Raw genomic sequence first — 26,223 nt, forward strand, 5'->3', positions numbered from 1 at the left:
TTACAGAGAGTAAAAGATATTTTACAGGAGGAATTTAAGAAGTTCACTAAGTGGAGTCATGACAAAGGACTTATTATTAACAAATAAAAGACTAGCATCATGCATATATGTCCTAAGAACATGAAAATTAATATTGATATAAGTATTAAATATCATAGCTGTAAGTGCCTGCATGAGCAGAGCTTGTGTGAATGTGAGAATATAGCCATGGTTCAGAGTACATCATATCTAGGTCTGATTGTAGATAATAAATTAACGTGGAGTGATCATGTGAGTAGATTGCACAGAAAGCTATGTCCCGGCACTGCCATGATGCATAAACTTAGAAATAAACTTAGTGAGAATGCAAAACTAGCAGTATACAAAGCATTGATTGAGTCACATATAAGATATGGTGTATCTGTGTGGGGAACAGCAGCAGTAAGCCATTTAAATATAATAGCTGGTCTTCAAAAAAAATGTTTAAGGGCACTGTTTGGTAACGGCTTTGATCAAAACCTAGGTATAGGAGAATATATGTACAGTTATGCAGGACAACTAACGCCAAAGGGTTTGTACACGTTAAATATCATGACAAAATATTATGGCAATATGGAATTTAAAAAAAAGTATAGAAGGAAATTTAACACAAGGAATGTTATTAAATATGTCACACCTATTCCCAACACCGTGTACGGGCGGAGATTGCCGAATTATATAGTCCCAAAGTTATTTAATGCATTGCCGGATGAAATTGAGAATATACCACACTTAAGGACTTACAAAAAATGTATTGAACTATGGCTATTAAACTGAGATTTACCTGAGAAAGAAAACCGCAATGGCGTAATAGTGATGAAACACCGACAACTTGCTTTGGATCACTGTGAAATACTGGTTCACTGACACACATTGGATATATACCATATGCATATATACACAGTGGACATCACTCTGGTGCACTGAATGACGTGACAAGTGACACAAACACTGAACACTGCGTATCGTGGGCCTGCAGTTAAATGAATTATTATATTAATTGTAACATTGTTATTTTCGCTGATAATTTATTGTTACTCGTTATCTATTTATAAATTATATTGTTGGCTATTTGAATTATATCATAATGTTAATTACTGTTATTTAAAGCTTTGAGGGCACAGTTTTAGAAGTAAATAAGTTATTCTGACATTGTTACTTTCTGTATATGTTAAATATTTATTGTAAATCGTTAATTAGTGGTTAACATTGTTATTTTCTCTGATAATTTATTGTTACTCGTTACCTATTTATAGATTATATTGTTGGCTATTTGAATTATATCATAGTGTTAATCACTGATATTTAAAGCTTTGAGAGCACAGTTTTGGAAGTAAATAAGTTATTCTGACATTGTTATTTATATGTTAAATATTTATTGCAAATCGTTAATTAGTGGTTAACATTGTTATTTTCTCTGATAATTTATTGTTACTCGTTATCTATTTATAGATTATATTGTTGGCTATTTGACATTGTTATTTATATGTTAAATATTTATTGTAAATCGTTAATTAGTGGTTTATCTGTATTTTATGCTTGGTGTTAGATTTTGTTGTACCGTTGATACTCTAGCTTTAAAAATAAATTGATTACATGTTAGTTTTCATATTTTTATTAGTTTTTTAAGAATGTTATTTATGGTTTCTGTTTCTCTCTCCGTTGTTAGTGGCGATGAATGGCTATAAACCTCACAGGGAGCACCACAGCACGGTGTTGCGCACACACATATTTAACCTAATTGGACAATTTAAACACACTAGCATTGACACACACTATAACTAACGCACAAAAACACCGACACCGTGAAACACTACAAGGGGAGCACACACACAGTACCGCGCGCCGGAGTTCCCGTACCTCCTCAGTCATGTTAAGCGAGTAGCGGATTGAGTACCGCACTGTCCACTCTAGAAACATATTGGAATTTGACTGAGGGCAGGTTTTATTTGCTTATTTGTTTAGAGATAAGGAGATTTGGGAATTCCGGTAGCCGGCGTTGTCAGATTTCCTGATGACAGGGTTGCCATTCGTCGTTGCTGAGGGAAGAATTAATTAGGATTTTTAGGGACTCAAATATGCGTTTGATTTTAACTATTACTATTATTTAAAAAAATTGTACTGTTTCGATCAAATTTACCACACATACCAAGATATCTAAGCTAGTGCCTGCCCTAAACCGCCGAATTTGAGTTTATAGTTTAGTAAATTAAAAGAAAGTTAAAAGTTGAATATTTTTATCAATGTGTTCTATATACTTTTTCAAGTGGTCCTCACCGACAAGTTTTGTTGAACTTGGTGAGGCCAAGACTATGCAAAACAACTGTTTATAAATAAAATAAATAAAACATAACTACAACATTGCACGTTAACGCTGTATTTCACCGCGGGTAAATCAGTACTGAGTTTGAAAAATTGTCGCTCTGGACATCTGGAAGAAACTTGATTTAGTTTTCGATGTATAAAGCCAGCTCTTCTTCTGCTATAAAGCCTTTACAGGTAGCCATCGGAGACTTATCAGTTGGCTTATATTGTGTAATAACCGACGACTTGTTACATATGAAATTTGCAGACGACCCACTCTGGTACTTATCTCTGGATTTTTGTATCGAGAAAGCTATAAAAAGATTAGAAATTAAAATTCATAAAACGTCGTAGTAGTTTTTATAATACTAATTCATTAAACTACATATCCTATTGGGTAAAATAAATAACCCTTTATATATATATATATATATATATATATATATATATATATATATATATATATATATATATTGTTAATGAACTAATTTATAAAAACATATCTACATTGTTTTGACATGGACTATCTGATACATTATCATTTCATCGTTGACCTGAGGACGTCAATATAATAAAAAAATGTTATTAATAAAATAAAATAAATAATTAAAAACAATAAATAAAATTAGTTAAATGTAACGCAAAAATGGCGGCGGCTAAACAAGGCCTCTAAAGTCTATTGAAATACTCCTTCAGCGATTAAAAAGTTGTCTCAATTAACCAGGTCTTAATTTTTGGCTTGAAATTGTTATCATCCAGATCTCTCACCGCATCAGACTGCTTGTCGAACGTTCTCATAGCCAGTATAGGGAAGCAATACTTCTTACTCAGCCTGCATCGTGGAAGGTTGACTTCATGCCCTCGTCGAAGGCTGCGAGTCTGTGAAGTTCAGATTTTGAATAAAACGAGCCCTCACATGGAGCAAGCTAACAAAAATTTTGACTTATCCCCAAAATACCCAATTTAGGACGGAAGGGGAGTAAAAAATGTTCATGCATAAAAAAACTCCTCAGTTGGTCATATAAAGATCCCCCAATGTAAATCACTCTCTGGAGCGGGGACCTTTTTAGGCACCCGGTATATTAGCCATAAACTGAAGGCTATTCATCTGTTTTAAAGTAGACATGCAGTGTTCCAGACATTATAGATTCACACGCCATAACTCCAGGCTATGGATAAGGCGACTATGGAAGAGTCCGTGATAAACAGTAAGAAGAACATCCTCTAAAAACATTGCCCTGAATCGTCACAATAAGCAGCCAATTCGTACGAGCCTCCTGCAGATGCTGTCTATTTGGTCTTTTCATACTGGTTTTAAGCCAAAACACAAGCTTAAAAGTATAACTTTCTCCGCATTCGGTAGCTTGCGCCGGGCTAAACCACAAATAATTTTCTGTTTTTGTCAGAATTATGAGTCTGTATATTGGCTTGAAATCACCCACTAGCCCTGACAAAGATCTCGTTTGCCCTTGTTGATGCATTCTCTGACGGGTCGCCTTTGGATAGATCTTTAGTGTCGTCAGCGTAAAACACGATATCACTCAGTAGGCATATGCCAATTATTGCTATTATGAACACCACAGGGCCAATGACTGAGCCCTGTGAGACACCGTAACTCACCGAAAGGGGCGAGGGCGAGGCTATTCTTATTCATATGCTCTGCTGACGATCTTATATGTATAACGTTTTTACGTACGTGGTTGGTGTTTGCTGTTCACGTTGGTAACGCTGCTGAGGTGCGTTGTATGTCAATTTATGATATTTTAGAATTACAGATAGGGAACTCCACTATCTAAAATTTATATTTGTTGCTGTATTTAACATCGGTCTGTGGAAGTAAAGATATCATAAGGTAAAGTACAAGTAATTATGTAGCTTGTCTAGGGGTTTCTTCTTTTTATTTGTAGTCACAAAATAAATATCTGATTCACATACATTTATGGAGAAAATATAAGCTTATTCTTATTTTGTAATTTACTTCTATAAGTTTGCAATTTTCTCTTTTTTATGACTCACAAAACAGAATCTCTGATGACAGTTTATTACGTTTTTGTAACAGTTGCAATTAAAAGTATGTGTTACTACCATTTGTATGATATTGATAATAGTAAGTAGTTCAACTGTTAGAATTGAGATAGTATCATAAGATGTCATTTTTGGTACAAGTAAGGTTTTACCGGTTTTAAAAAGTTTTTTAAGTTAAAAATATCAGAAAATAATAAAAATGTTTTCCAAGACAAATTATAGGCTTATTTATATTAATTATACCAATTCTTGGTCTTTGACTCGATGGCCTTACTGACTGATTGGCAAGGAATTTGACTAAATCAGAAAATTTTGTTTACAAAAGATTACACTCTAAACCCCCATCAATTAGTATAAAATCTTATTATCACGAATCTAAATTATTTTACTAAATACAAAATATAGCTATGGTATACAATCACAGCCTAAAATATTTTCATATTCATATTTCACTGAAACAACTTTGTCTATTTGTGCTTATAAAACTAACATGGATGCGGCTCTGGATCCCCACTTAATTGAGAACCTTCTGACATTAAAATGTGTATAATTTAAAATGTTGACGTTCTTTGGATGAATTCCTAGTTTCTGTACAATACTGAAAAGCTATACCAGTATCATGTCCAGAACTTCAGAACAGGAGTAGCTAATTGGATGTTTCAGTGGATATAAAATAGAGGTCTTGAAAGAAATGTAGAGTGTCCTAATCAATTTAAAGTTGTGACTTAATAATTTTTATTTATTAACCAATCATTTGTTATAGACCATTTTTATTTTTATGTTCATTTCATTTAAATATGTTAACAGCAATCAATTGGGCATAATTTCTATCTCAAATATGACCAAATTCAAAGAAAGCGATAGGCTATATTCGTTAAGCGATCACTAAAGAAGTTGTTTTTCTATTTGCTAGTAAGTTATTGCATTTAAATCACAAATTTTATAAAAATAAACTTATATAGCAATAATTTTGATTATTATTTTAAACCAGAGATGGAACCAGTACCAAACACGAATCAAACAGGAACTACAGAGACACACAGCAATAACATTGGCTATCATAATAAACCAGAGATGGAAAATCATATACGAGCTACCCCGTACCAAACAGGAAGCACAAGAGAGCCTTCAGAAATGGAGAGTACCAGGAGGATATGACGTGCCCGACCAAGGTAAAGTCTACAGCACAGGCAAATTAATCATATAGTAGAATTAATATAAATTTTAAACTAGAGTGTACTTGAACAGGAATACAGAGAAATTAGTTTAGTTCTTGTTTCACAATTGACCTGACAAATGCAGAAATATGTTTTGTCATAATTATACAATGTTGTTCATAACTGATATCAAAGTTTTCCAGTTCAAACCGCACTGAAATATTACTGATTTAATGTTAAATTCTTGAATTATTTCGGGATTATATAGAGAGTCATCTTCAGTCAACGGTTTTACTGATTTTTCAGGAAGACTTAGCAAGATTGGCAATGATTCTTATTACCAGGACAGATTGATCAACAGATGATTACTTTATAAGCCGATAATCTTAAATATAGGAGACATACTTGCATATCAATATCAGATGTTTCTGCCAAAAAGGTTGATATCTGTATAGAAGGTACTTTGACATGCAAAGGGTTAATTACTAAATCATATGGATTATTATATAATCAATACCTAAGGAAGATGTATAATTTCTGTTTATTATTTAAATAGTTTCCTCTTGGTAACCTCTCTAAACTGAAACTTAGGATACAGATTCGGAGGTGTTGTCTTCATAATATTTCAGTTGATATTAGAATGTGTGGATATAACTGTGAATGTAGACTGATCCATCTTTATTCCATATTACCAATGTTTTTTTTAAGTTGTTAGAATAATATAGTGTTGGGAAAACTGCAATAATATTGTTGTTTAGTCACAATACTGTTATAGATTGGATCAATGAATGGTATATTGATTGGTTTTCTCTTGCACAAGGAAATGAAGATTTCTTTTAAGAATTGTTGTTAATATTTATCAATGCAGTTCCACCTTTTTACTCTATAAACTTTTTCTTCATGGCCAAAGTATCTTACTTCATGATGAGAAGTCTAAACACAGTCTTCTATACTTTTAATTTTTTCTTAAGATGATCTATAATGATTTTATCTTCTACAGGATCAAACCGATGACTCTACAGAGATGGAGTGGGAGGAATCCCAATGATGAGTTAAGGTAATATAATGAAATCTCAAGAATCATAATCATAATCTTTATTTGTTATAAAAATGTAACATCACTGACAAATTCATAGATACAGCTCATTACTATAGCCAATTTCAAATACTTTAATTAACAATAAAATTACTAGTCAGGCCAAGTTAATATCTTGCAACTAATAATAATTAACAACAATAATACAGTATTGAATCAAGACAGCATAACACTAATTCAAATAATGTACAACCAAAGACTAGAAACATAAGAAATAAATATTTTTCTTTTGTTTGGATTCTCTTTACATGTAAAATGGATTCTCTAATAGTCAGGAATAATTTTTTTTACCTATGAAAGGAATATGCATTTTTTCCCAAAAAGTAATAACCATAAAAGAGAATACAAGACCGTTGCCCATTTTTAGTTTTGTGGCCATGAATTTCTACCTCAGATGTGAGTGGATTCGATTTTTATATTAGACAACTAAATCATGTGGTGGATATACATATATATATATATGTGTGTGTGTGTGTGTGTGTGTGTGTGTGTGTGTGTGTGATATGTAATATACACGAGGGTATGCTGAAAAGTAGTGCACACATGCTTGTAGAATGCTAACTATAAGAAATAGCAAGATCGGGTGGAAAGTAAAGTTAAATACAATTCTTAAGCTTCAAAATCATTCATTGATTTTTCAACATAGTCGCCATAAGATTAACACATTTCGCCCAACATGTAAAAAGTTTATTTAATCCGTCACTGAAAAAATCCAGGACGCAATAGCTGCTTTCACCGCATTGTCTGAAGTGTAATGAGTACACTTGAGATCTCTCTTGAGTATAGGGAAAAAATAAAAATTGCAGGGGGCTAGATCAGGGGAATAGGTTCAAACTTCAGCTTTCTCATTGCCTCTTAAGTTGCGCGCAAACAACAAACTCAACGTCGGAGGTGTTTTAGTCTATATGTATTGAGATGAATTTACTGTTGCGCCTTGTTCCAGATAATCGGTCATGTAAACCGATGAGCATCCCAAAACACAGACAGAAGGATTTTATACGCGGATGGTTGTGTTTTGAAATTTTTCGTCGCAGGAGAACCCAAATGTTCATATTCAGTGCTTTGTTTTTTCTCTTCAGGATCATAATGGTACACACATGACTCGTCCCAGTCACAATATTCAAAAGAAAGTCGTCTCCTTCGTTATGGTAGTGCTGCAAAAGTTGCTGACTGCAATCCATTCGACGCTGTTTATTCTCGTCTGGTTAGATATTCCAACATGGTTTAAAACACGCTGTTGGAGGATTCGCTGATTACTTTGAATCAAATCATCAATGAATTTGTGATGCTTGTCATCTTTGGCAGTGATTGGACGTCCACTGCGTGTTCCATCAACAATCATGGCTTTTCCAGGTTCACAACTATTGATTGACAGTCGATATATCGACAGTCTCGTCACTGTAAACACTCTTTAAACGACGATGGATTTAGTAGGATTCACTTTTTCAGCAGTTAAAAATTCAATAACAGCACGTTGTTTACATCTAATTGACAGAGCATTTGAATCCGTCTGTATGGTTACGCTGCTAACAATACAATGGATTGACGCAAGGTTTTCAAACTGCACATGCGTGTAGAGGAGGAATGGTACTTATGAATGCCACTGCGCGCCTCTCTAGCTCATTTCAATCTCGTTTTACAAGTATGTGTACATTACTTTTCAGCCTACCCTTGTGTATATATGTATATATATTACAATATTATTATGTGTGCGTGTGAGTACATTTATGACAGTTTGGAAACAGAAGTTCCTAAAATGTTGTTTAATATTCTAGGGAATCAAATTTTTAAGAGGTCTATCTTCTTTTGTAGCAGAAATATAACTTCAATTATATTACAATTACCATACAAAACTAGTCCATATTGCATAAAGGATTGTAAGAATGCAAAATATGCAGCGTCTTTTAATTTATTCTAATTTCCTGGAACTCAATCCAACAAGATGAAGTAAGGGGGGAAATTAAAACATCAGTCAGATTGCAAGTCACAGAAGAAAGACGATACTTGCTCATAGAATACACATCTAATCCTTGTTTGGTGTTGTTGGTTAGTTATTTTGAGGTTTAAAGCAGTTTGATTTTAATGTTCACAGCTCTTTTTGTAGTGCATTACTTCTTTCCTCTTCTTTGAGAGCCCTATCGTTAAATCTGGTAATGACTTTTTTTAATGTGTGATTAAAATGTAAGAATATTGGTTTCACAGAGTCATTTATACTGTCAAGATTAGCTAAAATATTCATATAATTATGAACATTTTCTGTAGCTTAGATCTTGTTACTACCATGATGACAATTGACATACACCTGGCAAATATTTAAAACTATATATTCTGTAAAGTAGAATCGGTTTTATTTTTATTGATTGGCCCGTAATTGTACAGAAACAGTAAAAAAAGAAAACCATACACAATAATTTACAACCTATACATACCCTAATTAAAAAAAGATAAATATTAAAAATAAATAAGACAAATAAATTACGTAATTGAAAAAAGTATTGATTAATAAAAATAAACAGAATCTTAGTTTAAAAGAAAAGTTACTAGAAAAACGGTTTTAATAAAGAATATGTAAAGAAAACGTACAATAAATATTCAAGTAGTACAAAAAACTGTGTTTCAGAATCAATCCTTGGAAGATAGAGTCAGCACCTTGGCCCACTACACCATGGAGCTACTGAAAGACTACAGTTTTGTTACAGCTGTTGTATTTCAATAAATAAGTTAGGTACTAAAATGGAGTAGCTGGTTCTGTGTTTCATGTTTCCCTGCCTACACCACATGTTATCTCTATAAACCATAAGCAGTTTCATTCTTTTTATATAGTAGAGAAGTAAGAAATAATGTTAATATATTAAGTAATGATGTAACATTAATGTAATGTATGTTATGAGCAGGCACTTTTTGTCACGTGCAAATTTTAAAGTATCATAAAGTGTGTGTAATTTTGGAACAAAACTATTCTACAACATAGTATGTGCTTATAAGAATTGAAGAAAAACCAAACTTTGACAGAAAATTAAAGATCTTAGCTTATTTACAAACCTATTCTACAAATTTAACGTACTTATTTAACATGAGACTTATTTGTAACTATTTTAAAACGGATGGTTTTATCTTATTAAGTACACATATGATTCTTGTGATATAGCTCAATACATAATATATACAGTAGAGGCCTTCAAATGCCAAACATTTCCCGACTCTTGAATGAATTAAATTTTCAAATTACAAATTATTTTATAAAATATGAGATACTTTGGTATTATACAAGGCCACTCTGTCCCTATCTACTACTTTTTATTAAACAGTATTTTATTTATTTAAGTTAGGTTTAGATTAGGTTATCATAATTAATATGTTACTAGTAGTACCGAAGTTAAAGTTAACCTTTACGAGGGCTCATGTGATCTGAGCTTGAATTTGGGTACTATCTTGAGGTATGATTTTCTTTTTTCATCAGTAGTGCAGGGTGGGGCCACATTGATGGCCAGGGGCATTTCCGATAGGTAGGCTTGTAAGGACATGATCGCTCAGCGGTCACCTGTCCAAGCAGCGGCCACGCTCGGTGTTGCTTGATCTGGTTATCTTGCGATAACCGCTGTACCCACTACACTGCGCCATTGGCAAAACTTTACCAACAATTCTAAGAGTTTTCTTTTGAAGCACCAGTATTTCCTGAACTCTAGCACTATTTCCCCACAGTACTAATCCATATCTCAAAATTGACTGAAAGTAGCCAAAATATGCAGTCTGAACATAATTTTCACTTGAGAAGCAAGATAGACGTCTGAATAAACAAATAATTCTAGATAAGTTAGTAGACAAAAAATCAATGTGAGGTCCCCATAAAAAAATATTATCAATATGAATTCCTAAAATTTATATTACACTACTTGATTCAAGATTAAAACTATTTTCAGGAATTGATTTTGAAGTAAACAAAATGTTTTGAGTTTTAGTTTCATTCATTAAAAAACCACTTTCTCTGCAGAATTAGCATTTCTCTGCTGAAATTAAGTTAGAAGCAATATCTGTATGGAAGGAACGTTTAAATTTTATATTGTTACTGTTACACAAGAAAGCTTTGATCAATAATAATAATGATGGAAATTGAACTTTTAATGGTTAAAATAAATAAGGCAAATTCTTTGTAAATAAAACTACTATGATGTTTGTTCTAATGTTTTATTTAACAACATAGTACTTAAACTTGAACATCTGAATCATCAATTATGCATTGACATTAACTGTAGGCAGTTCTTCAGTATTTGTTTTTGTTTGATTTTTATGTTTAAATCTGAAAAAGACTGGAGTTACAGAGCAACCTGAAACATTTAAAGTTAGAATTAAAAATAATCCCTCTAAAGTAACTAAATTTAAGTGCACCAGTTAAAACTTCATAATAAACTTATTGTTGGACGATAAAAGTAATAACAAAAATTCAATGTCAATAAAGAAGAGAATAAAGATTAATTTCAGTTAATGGAGAACTAGCCGGGATTCTTTATTTTCCCATCAAATAAATGAGGAGAATTTGAAGGTAGTTATAGGAATAATGACTTCATGTTTGTTTACTTTATTTTAATTAGTTAAAAGAGTAATTTGGTATTGTGAAGTTGATGTGAATTTCAGTAGGCAGAAAAACGATCACCAGAAACCTTAGACTGTTCGGGGTCAGATAACTCATGTACCTCTTCCACAATCCAGTGGTTGAATGAATTTAATAGGGTTCAGTGTTTTGAGTACCATGAACCATCACAATATTATCTTTTCTTTCCTTTCCTATTTTGATTCTTCCTCATTTATATTGTTCTTATATCTGTTTTAATTTATGTTACTGACAACTAAAAATATAACAACTGCTTACTAAATATCAAAGAAAGGTCTTATCAATTTCCTTTATGGGGTTTAGTAAATAAAAAAAAGTATTACAAAATATCATAGTCATACAATGTCTGAAATTGGGAGAATAAAAAAATTAAGACCCGGACATCTATTTTCCATGTTACTTATGTCCAACATAAGGTTTTGTCCTGATTCCGTATCTAATCCATTTGATTGCAACATCCTTAAATAAATTAATCTACAATCTACTTACAGATGAGTAAACCAGACATAATCCAGAACATAAGCAGACAGTGAGAATCTATCAAGGAACTGAACATCTGGGAGCCGGTCATGGATCCAAGTCGTCCGCAGATAATAGTTACAGATACAGCCATCGCCCTATAATATTAGGAACTTGAAAATATTGTTTCACAGCACTGGAAACTAAGGATGAATTGTAGACCACAGGATATGGCTAGTTTTCTAGCTGTACCACAGATCTATATTAGCTTGACCTTTCTGCAGTGGCTATCCTGAGGTGATCGAGGGATCTATACATACATTTTGCTAATATAATAGGACGTCTCATTACTGGAGTTTTGTTGGTTTTTATACCTCTTCACCTCTCTAAAGATGACTCATAACAATTGAGATTAACATCTATTCAAGTATAAAACTTGGGAAGAGTATTCAGACTACAAAAAAAGTCTGTTTGAATCATCACAAAATTGAACAACAGAGAGTTGTGTCGAAGTACCTTCAGGGAACTCAACATGCTAACTCTACCCAGCTTTTACGTTTTAGAGACTTCATTTTACTGTGCATTTAAGTGTATATTTATTGACACAGTGCAGTGATATACACAGATACGAGACAAGACCTCGGGAATGTTTTCGAGCTCAGAACAGCGGCATTTGAACACCTCCCTTCTCAAGTTGGGATCAAACTCATTAACATTTATTTAATTTGAAAACTAATAAAAAAATGTAAAACCCAATAAAAACACTATATTAGCAAAGATATTGACCGTCTTGTGCTTTTTACTAGGTTGGTGAGTTTATGGAGTACATTCGGGATTGATATTCGTAGCAGTGTTGCAGTCCTGGGGATTAATCCCACAAATTTTGTTCGTATGTGTACGATTGTGTGCTTCGTGCAACTGTATAGAAAGACAATAAAATGTATTTAGTTTTCAAGATAAATACTGTTAAAAATTGGTATTATTATTGACTATTGCACTACAATGTAATATATATGGTCAACACAGTATATTCTATTCTATTCAGAAGTTTGAAGGGAGGAAGTTTGTTTTAAACTTAGTGTAGTTTTTATAATCTCTGCATACAACTATTGGGGAGATCATGTTATTGCTGGATCTGCGACATTTACTTTACAAGAAAGGTTCAATTCATGTGAGAGACACAATGGCCGATAAAATCTCCATCACACAGGTTCTTTTGTGAGCTTTTCAAATTATTATAATTATCATTCAAATATTATATCTGTGTACACTGTTAATTGTTTGTTTATTACCTTACTGAATTAAAACATTTCATATTTCCTTACTAAGCCACTGATTTGTTTTATGATACTGCTTTAATAATATGTTAATTAATTTACATTAGCCTGTCTAGGGTTTCAAAGCATCTAATTGGACTAGAAAATTAAGGTTAAGGTTAATTAATTGAATTAAGATTAATTGTGTTTTATTATTATGTGGGAAAATTTTATCAAGTTATTAACTTAGCTAATTTCTCTATATTCTTTTCTAAATTGAAACAATACAAACTTAAAATATAATATAAAATAATTTCATTTTCATACTATGAGTGAGTTTTACCACAGACAGGTTGGCTACTCGAGACTGTTTTAATTCTTGATTTTCCTGTGTAAAATATTTTATTCCTTTATCAACTTTAATTCCAAGTACCAGCAAATTTAATACTTACTCTTTTAGTTACAATATAATAAATTTTTTCATTGGCAGTACATGGGAGAAATCTACGGCAATGTTTTAATACCACAATATATTATATTACAATCTCTATAGTATATTTTATTTCATTAGATTTTAGAAATGTTTGTTAAAATGGAACAATCATATCCTAGAGAATGTGCGTGTGTGTTTGTGTGTGTATATAGATATATCAATAGGAAATAAAGGAACATCTGCTATTAAACATTATACCACAAAAGTCAAATGTAACTTTTTGTAAGTCATTTTACCGAGTTACAATGGCTGCTTTAACCATTTGCGCTCGAAAGGCCAGCAGCACTGGCCACACCAAGGTTGTAGACAGCTTGCGTTAGTTTTGTTATAGTTTGTCCTCGTAACTCGTATGTACCTTTCGTGTGCTACTTTCATTGGCAGCTCAGCGGCCATATTTGTTGTTTGCCTACCTAGATCGTAATTATTTTTTAATATCCTCCGCGTTATTTGCATAGTAATTTAAAATGTTTAAAGAAGAAATGAAAAATAATTTAAAATTTATTTTTAATGAATCTTACTACTACAAAGATAAACATACATTTGGGAAATTTAACCCTTATACTTATAATATTGTTAACAAAGATATGTAATACAATGTTATAAAGAAGGCTTTTACAGTTATGTTATACTCAGACATGAACTATTTAACTATTATTACATTTTTCTCTGTCTACATTTTTTCACGGAATAAAACTTTTAAAAATACACACATATGTGTAGTCAAGTATTCAATAGTTACGTCTTCTAGTAAATTTTCTAGGTTTATATCCCTTCTATCACTTCAATGTATAGACCCACTGCACATTATTCGTCTTATTTGCACAGCTAATGTTTAGAAAAGAATTATAGGTTAATTTAAAATTTAGTGTTTTACCTAAAAATTACTTTAAAAACAGCTGTTATATAGGTTTCAGCACTCACCATTCATTATAAAACAAAGAGAATATTATAAATTAACTGCTATGTTTAGTGGCCAGTGGTGCAGGCCTTACGAGCTATGGACGTATTATATCTCTTGGCCAGTACAGCTCGACATACGAGCTGAGATAACATCAAAATTAATCCACACTTCCGACTAAATGACAGTGGCCAGTGGAGCTGGCCATATGAGCTTCAAGGACAAATTATAAATACTGCCTTCGAGTGCATAGGGTTAATATAATCCTATGCATATTAAAATATTGTTGGCTGACATAGGACAATGTAGGTGAATATTGAATAATTTAATTAAAATGTTATTCCAAGAATTATCTATTTTGATAATGAATTGAAAATAGTTGTTCTTTTGATACAAAACATAAAAAGTAATTGTCAAATGACTACATAGGCTCTGCATTAGTAATTGTCTATATAATTAATACTATCTCATATAAAACTAACAAAAATAAGTCTCTTGGAAACATTTCAGGATGTATTGTTTAACACAGCATAAAAATTGATATTCCACCACAAAAAAGGCATATTAATTCTGCACATAACATTTATTTTTGCTGTTTTCTTCATACTTACAGAGTACTTCTTGTTAGATTCATTATAAACAAGCCGGGAAATACTATTTCCCTATAAAATGGGACATTAAATAAATATCCTCCCTGATAAAAAAAAAAAAAAAATAACACCCGTAATGTGATGAATGGGTATATTTACTGCGTAATAACTCCTTCGCACTCTTGACAATGCCTTTGTGTTGCCCCTGGGAATGTTGGTGAAATACACTTACAATACGATTGACTCACCTGATGTAAGTGGGAAAGAGCTCTACAGTGATACTGCTGAGAAGAGTGGAAGAAACCATATTCAGTGCGGGAATGGATCCCAAGAGAATGGTAATAGCAGAGGCATCAGGTATCACAGTTATCAGATAAGCAAGGACACTGCATCCGATTTAAATAAAACCTGTAAAATATCAAAGCAGTCAAGACAATGACATCATGCAGCAGTGAAGTCTTTCTTGTTGTTTATGAGGTAACTTTATCAGGCCTGATCTGGTGATATAGAGTCGGTTTGTATTGGCTGACATTAAAAACTATTCCATGAGTACCTTTTTATGCAAGTAGAAATAAGCAACACATTTTACACATATTTAATATCAGTCAGATAATATTGAAAGTCAATTTTACAAATGATAGGAACATTTACATTGGCATTCTATGGGGTACATTCTGTTATAAAGAGAGATTATTCTATCTTATCAACTTCTGTAATAGTAAATCAATACCAATCACAGTCATCAAGTTTTTGTTGTTCGCTTAAAACAAGAAGCTGAGAAACCTTTCTTTGCACTTGCTAAAAGCACCTTTGCACTTGCTTCTGGAGTGATAGGATATTCAGTATGGGTAAGATTGGGAGTAGGGGCTGCCTCCTGCATAGATCCCGTACCTATATATCTCAGTCATGTCTCCATGGAAGAAGGGTAGTTTAGTTCTGTTCCAGGCTCTCCAGTCAAGTATGCAGATTTTCTCACAGGGTTTTCTTGACTTTGCGTAACTGCTTACTTAGCTGAGGGGTTTTAACATTTGAACGTTTGAATCAAGGATTATAAAGTAACAATAAAGAGATGTTCAAAGTTGACGATAAAGTTAGTGCCATTGTTAAAAAGTGTCAGTTGTGGCCAACAAGAGGCGATAAATGCTCTTTTACAAATTCCCCCACTTTTAAAGCATTTTTGGGGTCTTCTGACGAGAAGTTAACAAACCAAATAAAGGAAAATATAATTGAGCACCTCCAAAGCTTTTTTTTCTTCTCTTAGTACAGGAAGCTTAGAAAATTGTACCTAGTCCTATAAGAACCTTTGTACTGCTTCCGGAGTGACAGAATATTTTGGATTGGTAAGCTAGGGGCCACCTCCTGTCGAAAGGATGTCCCCTAGGAAAGAGGATAAGCCAGCTTTGAACCAGCCTCTCCTGTCAAAGCAGGCAGGAGGTGGCACATCCTTATGTCTAGGCTGGCAAGAACCATTGAGTCTTAGGGAACAAACCCCACCAACTCTAACATTCATCTCCCACAGAAGACTAGACCTATCGAATTATCCTTGCACCCCAAAATGGAAATCTCCACATGTGCGGTTAGTGATGTGTTGCTCTTGGACATCCATAAGGTTGCCCACATTTAAGTGACACATCGGTTTTTGCTGTACCCACTGTGTGTTCAATTGGAATGTATAAACCAGCCAGAAGTGAACCCTCCTGGGGAAGCCTTCAAATGTACAAATTTCTAAACTTTTAGATCATTTTTGGAGTCTTCTGATGAGAACTTAACAAACCAAATAAAGGAAAATATAATTGAGCACCTTCAAAGCAACCACTTTTAGGGAATACTTTTCCGAGCCAGATCCTAATCAAGGTTGGATTAAAATTCCATTCTCCTTCTCAGAAATAGAAAAGATCCCAAGTCTCTCAGAAGAGAAACAAAATCAGATTTTAGACCTGACTAACAGTGGCACAGTTTTTTAATGGCGAGAACATTGTAGAATTTTGACTAAAAGCAAAACTATGTAAAGTCCAAATTATGTAAGGACTACAAAGTACTCAGTGATAAGGAAATGAAAGTATTACAGTACTTCCTTTTCCAACTACCTAGCAACCTGAACAACCATTCTCAACTATGTGCTTCATAAAAAGTAATTACAGGAATCAGCTTAATATTCAGTATGATTTCAAAGTAAGTGTCAAATATGGAACTGAACATATCATAAATCATGAACTCAAAGGACAGGTTCAAAGAATCTCACTGTACGTTTTTGAAGTTGTGAGTTATTGCATTGAAATGAAATGAAATGAAAAATGTCTTTATTAGAGGCGAAGTTAGGACTATAAAGTCCTCTCTACCACTTAACCTCGTAAAAAATTAAACTAACATACATATACATGTATAACTAAAAATAAATCTATTTATTTACCTTATACATTAAAAGAATCTTAGCTTTAAAATAATAAAAAACAACATCTATAATTAATGTAACTTTATAAATATTTACAAAACTATAATAAGACATACACGCATGCATTCATTCAACTTGCATTCAGTTGCCTTAAGTAACACATTCCAAAGCCGCCAACCGCTATACCCCCTGAGCCCCCAGCATCAAGGCCCTGACCTCCGCCCCAAAGCGAGCGCGCTTATCAATGGCTCTGATGTTTATAGGTAAGGCATTCCACAATCGGCAGGCAGAAACTGTAAACGACTTACTAAAGGTAGTTGTTCGATGAATTGGTATAGATAATAAGGATGTACCCCTCCTTGTACTTCGTTCACTTATTTCAGACATAAATTGAAAGTTGTTTGAAAGATAACTGGGACAATTTGTATTTAAAAGAGCGTGCAACAGAATGAGTGAGTGATAGTCTCGAAGATCTTGTAATTTTAATATAGATAATTGTTTGAAGAAGGGCGTTACGTGATCATCACGTCTGAGATTAAAAATGAACCTAATGCAAAAGTTCTGAGCACGCTGGAGTTTATTTTGAAAGCTCCACAGTCATGTCATTAATGACTATGTCACAGTAGTTGAAGTGAGGCAGTACAAGAGTCTTTATCAGCATTATTTTAACCTGGTGTGGTAGATATGAAGCCAGCCGCTTGAGGCTGTGAACACCGGCAAAGACCCTATTACATATCAAAGAAGCCTGTTCAGTCCATCTTAAGTGTTTGTCAATAATAAGTCCTAGATTCTTTACTTTCTCAGAGTATTCTAGATCTTGGTCATTTAGTTTTAATTTGGGAGCCGTAGTAAAGTCAATTTTACGAACAAGCTTTGAATGACCTATCATAATACACTGAGTTTTGTCTACGTTTAATTTTAGTCCATGTTTCCAAGTCCAGTGAGTAACAGCGTCAATATCGGAATTCATGAGAGTCACACAAGTTTGTATGTCCCTTATAGAAAAGTGGCGGTATATTTGTAAGTCATCTGCATATAAGTGAAAATTGGAATGAGTAATTTGAGTAGTAATGTCATTGATGTACAGTGAAAATAAAAGTGGCCCCAGGACTGAACCCTGCGGAACTCCACGAGTGACTGGTCTCCATCTCGACTGCTTCTCACCCGACCTGACACACTGGCGTCGTCCCGAAAGATAAGACTCAACCCACTTGACACTACCATCAGAGAAACCATCCTTCCTAAGTTTGATGAGGAGAAGGGGATAATAGACACAGTCAAAAGCCTTTGAAAAGTCGAAAAGGGTTAAAATGGTTACCTGACTCTTATCAATTCCAAGGCGTATATCATCAACTATTTTTAGAAGTGCAGTAGTAGTGCTGTGGTTGGAGCGAAAACCAGATTGAAAATTTGATAAAATGTTATTACTTTCAAGGTATATTGAAAATTGCTGATGAACAATCCGCTCCAAACACTTTGATAAAGCAGGGAGTATACTTATTGGCCTGAATTGTGAAGGATTTTGTGGAGAGGAACATTTCTGAAGTGGGCGAACTAAAGCAGACTTCCATGTCTGCTTTCTTTATAAATAACAATTTTGATTTAGTAATATTATTAATTTACTTATTATTATATATTTGTAATAAATACTTTTTCTCTGTACATCGCAACTAAAACGGACTAGTGCTCCCTGTTTTTACTTCATTAACACTTTGTCCAAAGAAATTAATATAAAAAAGTGTGTTGAATTTTGCCTGTACCTACACATTCTGACAAATTGATGGTCTTACTTTTTGTTTTTTTAAATAAAAATATACCACTAGTCGAATAAACTTGTGCTAGCATCAAAATTTTATTTTCATAAGAACAGTTTCTATCTTAAGTAAATGGGTAGGCAAACCATAAGTTACTTACTAACTAATGCAACTCAGATTATTATGCGTGTAATCTACCATTTAAGTTTAAGAATTTGGGAGGTTTGTGTCAGTAATGTAACTGATGAGGGGTCCTTGAAAAAATTTTGTTAGGAACCACTGGTCTAGTGCATGGTTGACAAATTTTTGATAATGGGAATCAGCAGTATTTAATAGTCTAAAACTCATAACTGCAACTAAACTTTCCCCACTACCTGCCTGTGTTTTGTTGTGTGAATCATTGGGGTAGAGTGCAAGTCAATTATCAAGCCATATATATGTATAGTATTTGAGACTCAGTAACAATGTTGTTATCTGCAATTGTTTTAAACTTTTTCATACCTTATTTAAAATCAATTAAGTGTATTTTTTTGAATCAAAGGAACTTAAGTAGTAAATGTAAGTCGAGGGCAAGACTGATCCTCAACCAAATTAAGTACACAAACTTCAATAAATTTCAACAAATTTTAGTATTCAACAATTACTTTGGAAAATATATCTATTAGGACAACCATGTATCTTTTGCACACTTTACTGGAACTAACACTTTTATTAAATTAGTTATCCCTCTATAATTCTATATGTATGATAACTCCAACTTCTTTATACCTGTTTATGCAAATTCAAAACACCATTTAAAAAATATCAACAAATTAATTCATCACCAGAGTAATAATTTGTAGTAATGAAATAATTTTTTTTCAATTTATATGGTATCTAAGCTGACAATTTTCCAAGACGACATAAAAAAGATACATTTCCATCCAACCACTTTAAACAAATGATAAAAATAAGCTAGTATTTTTATTAAAAAAATACCCATTGCAAAAAATATTAATTTAGGTATATATATTGGTGTGCTTTATAAATCTGGTTTGAACACAGTGTACATAAGATATAAATGTAAGATGCATTAAACCACAATATTGATAAACAAATAATTCCTCACAAACTCATCATGCCTTATGCCTCTCAGATCCTTTTCCCCAGCGACTGATTAGATAAAAAAAAACAGAATGTAATTTATCACTAAATGTTTTACGGGTTTTATGATATATTTGCGATGCAGACCAGTGTTTTGTGTTATACTAAACCCCTTGAAAAAGAAAAAAAAAATTAGTGTGAAAATAATGAATGTAATTTGAAAAGCCCTATTAGTGTATTAGTATGTTAAATTAAAATACAATCACACACATATTAAAACAAAAAAAATGGAATAACGTTTTTACTTTTGAGGTGAAGTTAGCACTGTTTTAGTCTCTCTTCCAGTTAACCTTAACACCAATCGTCAACCTCATATTAATTGTAAATTCAGCGAATATATAACGTATTGTGCGTAGTTTTATACACTATGATTAATAATTTGTATGGCACTTTCTACAGATTGTAGAAACAAATAGCTTTGTATAGAGTAATCCGGTTAGAACACACTATCAAGAGTTATAGACTTTGAAAAATACTTTATACAAAGGTGAAGAACAGATTCTAACCAAAATATACAAATTTCGTACTCGGTATATCCTATATAAGTTTTTAGGTAGGATTGATGTAGGTTAAATATGATTTCAGTATAATTGACATTTTTAATCCATTTTCTGCTTCAAAAAAAAAAAAAACTTAAAGACAACATTTAGAGAACTGGTATATGTCCTATGTTATAGGTGTCAAAATAACCTTACATAAGCTCAAGATTGTACATAGTAAATGAGCTTTAAACAAAGTAATATGATTTGTTATCCGGTGTCTGTGCACAAATGCTTAACGATTATATATGTACGCAGAAATATATAATCTAACTTATAATATGTTGTGTACATTAACTGCGAATGTAGGCATCTTATCACTAATTCGAATAAGATATAATTACTAATGGCTTCATGCCTAGTAATTTACTTATGATAATTCTCCTGTCGATAAATGTTACCACTGTGCTGGCTATGAGGATGATGAAGGGCTGAACTGTTGCTACTAAGAGACTGGGAACAAACACAGCGGTGTGACTGCTTATCTGGCAGCCCGAGTGTTCCTCTGATACCGAGGTAACATTCGCCGCCGGTCCTTTCTTGAGCATTTCACACACGTAAAATCTTCCTTCATGTGTGTCCTTGTACTGGGCTATACGATTGGTCACCTCTGGTAGCCAAAGGTAAACGCCATTCACACTGAAACCCATCTGGTACTCATCATTTGTGACATTTTCACTTTTTTCCTCTATATTTCTGTATTTTTAATAAGATGGATACTTATCCCAACTGCATAAATATAACTATTATAATAATTTAATGAGTTTTGATTGCAATTTGTATTACGTTATATAAATGCCAAAAATTAATACATTTTACTAGTGCAAGTATATACTAAAATATCTTTCCCGTGAGACCCACAGTAAAGTATTTAGAATAATAACTCAAAAACATCATAAGCAACTAAAACAATAAAAGAGAAACTAATACATGGGCAAATAAAAAATGTTGAAAGATAGGAGTCTCTGATTGAACTACTTAATGAAGCATATAACAACAAATAAAAACTAAGTTTACACTGCCATTGTAACCATGCTGTTTCACTGTTAATATTCATAAGTGGAATGGAAAATCATTAATAAATCAACATTAATGGCAATAAAATATACAACCTATTCTATGCGGAATCTAACAAAGCCCTTTACATCACAACATTGTTGTTTTGATCTCTTGTCTTCAGTAACTACACTCACCATAAGAAAGAGATGAAGGCTATTACTATGCAGAGTGATAAATTTCTTAAATATGGAGGTTTAAAAACAGGCAAGGTTTGGTTGCCTATATGTTTTAGTGCTCCTACAATTCCTTTTCCTCGGGCTGGCGGCGATATTTCATCAGTATCCATCGAAACCGATTCCACCTTAATAAAAAATACATTCAATTGTATTATACCATTCAATAACGTTATGTTATGTTTGGTTGGGGTGTACCAGGAACCTAACTACGCCAGGATGGCAAAATAATGTGAGCAACTATCAGCATATGATGGGTACACCTTTATTAGTAAACAAAAGAAAACATTACAAAACTTAAAAAAGCTGATTACAAATCTTTATCTTTAATTTTACTTACTGAAAGTTAAGTTGTTCTTATACAATTGGAAGATACATTATGAGGATAAATTGTGTGACTTACCAAATATGAGCAGTATAGTGACGACACACATATTCCACTCAAGCGTCATTCCAAATAATCTATCACCATCTAAAGTCTGCATAATCAGGACAACTAAGTCACCGAGAACACAATTAAAATTATAACTCGAATCAGAGCTCAAAATCAAAATCACAAATGTTAAAGTATAACACTGGGTTAAATACCAGGGTACAGCCATCCCTCTCACTAGGGTTAGGAGCAAAGCCTCCCTTCCTAGGTCCTACCCTGGTGGTCATTGGCTGAGGGGCGTGCCTTGGAAGCCTCTACTGATTCCTAACAAACTTTCCACTTTGGCGGTAGCTCCAAATAATCTATCACCATCTAAGTCAGCAAAGACTAAGTCTGCATAATCAGGACAACTAAGTCACCGAGAACACAATTAAAATTATAACTCGAATCAGAGCTCAAAATCAAAATCACAAATGTTAAAGTATAACACTGGGTTAAATACCAGGGTACAGCCATCCCTCTCACCAGGGTTAGGAGCAAAGCCTCCCTTCCTAGGTCCTACCCTGGTGGTCATTGGCTGAGGGGCGTGCCTTGGAAGCCTCTACTGATTCCTAACAAACTTTCCACTTTGGCGGTAGCTCGACAGTAACCACCTGTGCCGGGTTTGGTCACCCGCGGATTTATTATTTAACATCCAGTGGTTTACTGGTGATAAGCCAATATCCCGAACGTTGGTTTCAATTTAGAACACCTGCTAGACAAAGCGTTACTTTCATAAAATAATTCTGATATTCTGGGGTTGTTGAAACCCTTCAAGTATAGGAGGTTCTGGGGTGTACTCTGAACTACCCTTATTTTATTATCTCAACAGCTGGTAAGCGGAAAGAGTCATCCACATTCCCAGATTGTACCTTTAGTGTTTAGACATTACACAACGGTTACATAACCTACCACTGTTTTTAATGTCAATGAAAACATGAAATCTTACAAAATATTAAATGATGAATTAAAAAAGTAAGTAAAGTAAAATTTATGGACAACGATAGAGTACGAGATGACGGAAGTCCCTAATCACCGGAACTACTGATAACGAAGATAGCACAAACAGTAAACTAGAAATTAGTTTAGCAGCTCGGTCATGTGATCTGAGCTTGAATTAAGGTACTATCTCAAGGGATGTTTTTTTTTCCACCAAATGTGTGAAGTGGAAGGCAAAACCAAAGTCCGCATTGGTGGCCAGGGTCATTTCTGACAGCTACTTTCCCTACTTCAGACCTTGATCTGATGTACAAGTAGTTATATCGAGGATTCATTACTAATGATTAGTGTTGGACACGTACTACACTGCAGCCTTTAGTATATTCATCAATTTATTATTATGTTTTAAGATATAAAAACAGCCAAACTATACTGTAATTTGAAATACCTATAACGTAATTTGTTTAAAGTAGTTATATCGAGGATTTGTTACTCATGAATATTGATAATTTAATAATCATGAATAGCGATAATTCGAATTTTGGACGCTTATTATACTGCAACTGTTTTAGGTTTGGTTAAGTAATAAGACTAAATAACAGGTGAAGTAGAATTAAGGTTAGGAGGTTATCTCGGCCTCAAATTAAATTATTTAAAGTATTAATGAAAGATTGAAAAACATTAATCCTTTTTCCTAGGCTTAAATATTTGGCGAAAAACAAGCTAGTATAAGAGTAAAATAGCTAAAACTCCCAATTTAGAAAGCAAAAATTTTTTAGGTTTAAGTAGGCTAACCATTAGTTTCATGAATTGCTTGGCTCAGACCTGCACATTAGAAAATACCTACTTCATAGTTAACCGTATTTTGATTGTAAACTGTTTAGAAAACAAAAACTACATTTTGAATAAATAAACTTATTTCAGTGTTACATGGACTTTTATGGAGACTAGGGTCTTTTACCATATCACTTCACCATGCCGGGACTTTGGAGAAAGTCAGGATCTGGAATCCAAAAGCACGATGGCTAAACTCTTTTAGTAAAATCTAGATTAAGGAAAGTCCCTAAAAGAGCAACTTATAACATGAAGATAGCAAGAAGACAACAAACTAGAAACAGCAGACGACACGATTAGCTCTGCAGCTGATGAGGAAGAAGGTTCAGTAAGATTAGATTACCGGCCCGACCACCGGCCAACCAAATAGAAGTGGTAGACTCTATACGTTTTGGTAGCCGCCACATATTTATAGGTTCATGGAGATTACAAGAATAACAAATATTTCTTAGGGTTTTTATATTAGTGTTATTATTATCTAAAAAAAATATGTTATATTTAGTTTTCATATATGTTTTAAATATAAAGATTATGTTTATAATAAAACACCAATTTATTATTTTCTCCGATATTCATTTAAAACATTCATGTGAAAAGGTAATTTTATTTCTGAACAGTTAAAATTCATAATCCCCAAATTATTCCAAAATTCCTTCCACCTTGGAATGAAAATAACCCCAGTTTAGTCAAATTATTCATAAATTCAAACCTCTGAATACCCACGTCTAGTGTAGGCTACATGGTTCTTATAAAATAAGTATACTTTGTAATAGAACGTAACAATAAAGAAATTTGAAATTATAACTTACATACATATTTCGACCAAATTATTTTAAGACACACTTGGCAAATTATAGTTAAGGTAATACTTGTAGTCAATTTGCTACTGAATTCAGGAGGAAATGTTCAAAAACATTTATTTAATGATACTTCACTCACACCACCACATTTAATACTAAAAGTAGATTTTTAAACAGTAATATTTGTAACTGCACTTCACATAGCTTTATAACATCAATATGGTGCTAGGAAAAGTTAAATTAGGATACTATGAAATGTACTTACAGGGAACGTGTGAGGCAGTTTGCCAGAATTCACTGAATGCACTCTCTGTAATATTTTCATGGTGTCCCCTTTCTTGCCCCTGGTGAGAAGAAATTTGGGACTCTCTGGAGTAAAGTAGAAGAGGGTGCCACACAACAAGGAGGGTAGACCACAAACGAGATAAAATAACCTCCAGGGTGTAAATGTGACAAACCAGAGGTCTACAGCCCAAGATCCTCTCAGCGTCATCCATCCTGCCACTACAAGTGAACAAGCGCTTTCATATTCAGTAAATCTCCATGGTTCTCTTCTCCTAGCCACAGCAGCTTTACCTCTGTAAATAATGTTTCTGCAATATCTTCAGCATTGCAATAATTTCTCAAGCAGCACAAGCTATGAAGTTATAATAATGAAATATTATCATGTTCTGAAATATTTATGTACCACTTTGATAGTTGAAATAACAAGAACCCTATGAATAAATAATTCAAACAGTTATTTGAAGGCCAAAGAATACACTATAAAAATTATAAGTGAAATCTTTCATTCGATAGATATTTTAGATGTTTGAGTTCACAGCCAACATTTTAGATTATCAAAAACTATTTATAAAAACATTAGAGATATTACACAAGTAGTCTTAAAGTAAAACATTTGAATATATTTTGTAAATGTATTTTTAACAAAGAATGATTTGTTTGAGAATCCAATTCCACATTTAATAGTGATTTATTTTTATGTGAAAATCAATTTAGGAATGATTAAAAATCTAAGAAGCTATTATGTTATCATATTTTTAACTGCTCAATTAGTGTACTTTTTTTATATATTTTTTCCTTTTATCAGTTTTTGTCAATGGAAATCATAAAAAAAAACTGTTTAATAATTCACCAGTCTGTTTCAAAAGCAATAACTTTATTCATTTACCGTTAATAAATATTGTGAAAGTAGTAAACGTAGATTTTTCAATAAAATGGTATTTTAAATTATTTTGTCTCATTACCTTTCAGCTTGTTATTCAAAAATTTG

At 33.0% G+C, this 26,223-nt stretch overlaps 1 protein-coding gene across 2 annotated transcripts in view; it reads right to left on the reverse strand.

Moving 5' to 3' along the window:
* Positions 1-10,769: 10,769 nt before the first annotated feature.
* The window catches only part of LOC124368963 (synaptic vesicle glycoprotein 2B-like), a 60,762-nt gene continuing 45,308 nt past the window's right edge, over positions 10,770-26,223 (reverse strand). Inside the window, exons 6-11 of one of the 2 annotated variants that reach the window (XM_046826540.1) lie at positions 25,216-25,454; positions 21,927-22,093; positions 21,135-21,372; positions 15,154-15,313; positions 11,699-11,826; positions 10,770-10,925 (exon numbers count right to left, since the gene is read on the reverse strand). In XM_046826540.1, coding sequence (XP_046682496.1) covers positions 15,275-15,313; positions 21,135-21,372; positions 21,927-22,093; positions 25,216-25,454 — 683 coding nt within the window. In that variant the 3' untranslated portion in view covers positions 10,770-10,925; positions 11,699-11,826; positions 15,154-15,274. Of the gene's footprint in view, positions 10,926-11,698; positions 11,827-15,153; positions 15,314-21,103; positions 21,373-21,926; positions 22,094-25,215; positions 25,455-26,223 lie in introns of both variants that reach the window. The other variant, XM_046826539.1, reaches the window with a different exon arrangement.

Source organism: Homalodisca vitripennis, chromosome X (genome assembly GCF_021130785.1).
Source record: "Homalodisca vitripennis isolate AUS2020 chromosome X, UT_GWSS_2.1, whole genome shotgun sequence".
Taxonomy (NCBI): Eukaryota; Metazoa; Arthropoda; class Insecta; order Hemiptera; family Cicadellidae; genus Homalodisca; species Homalodisca vitripennis.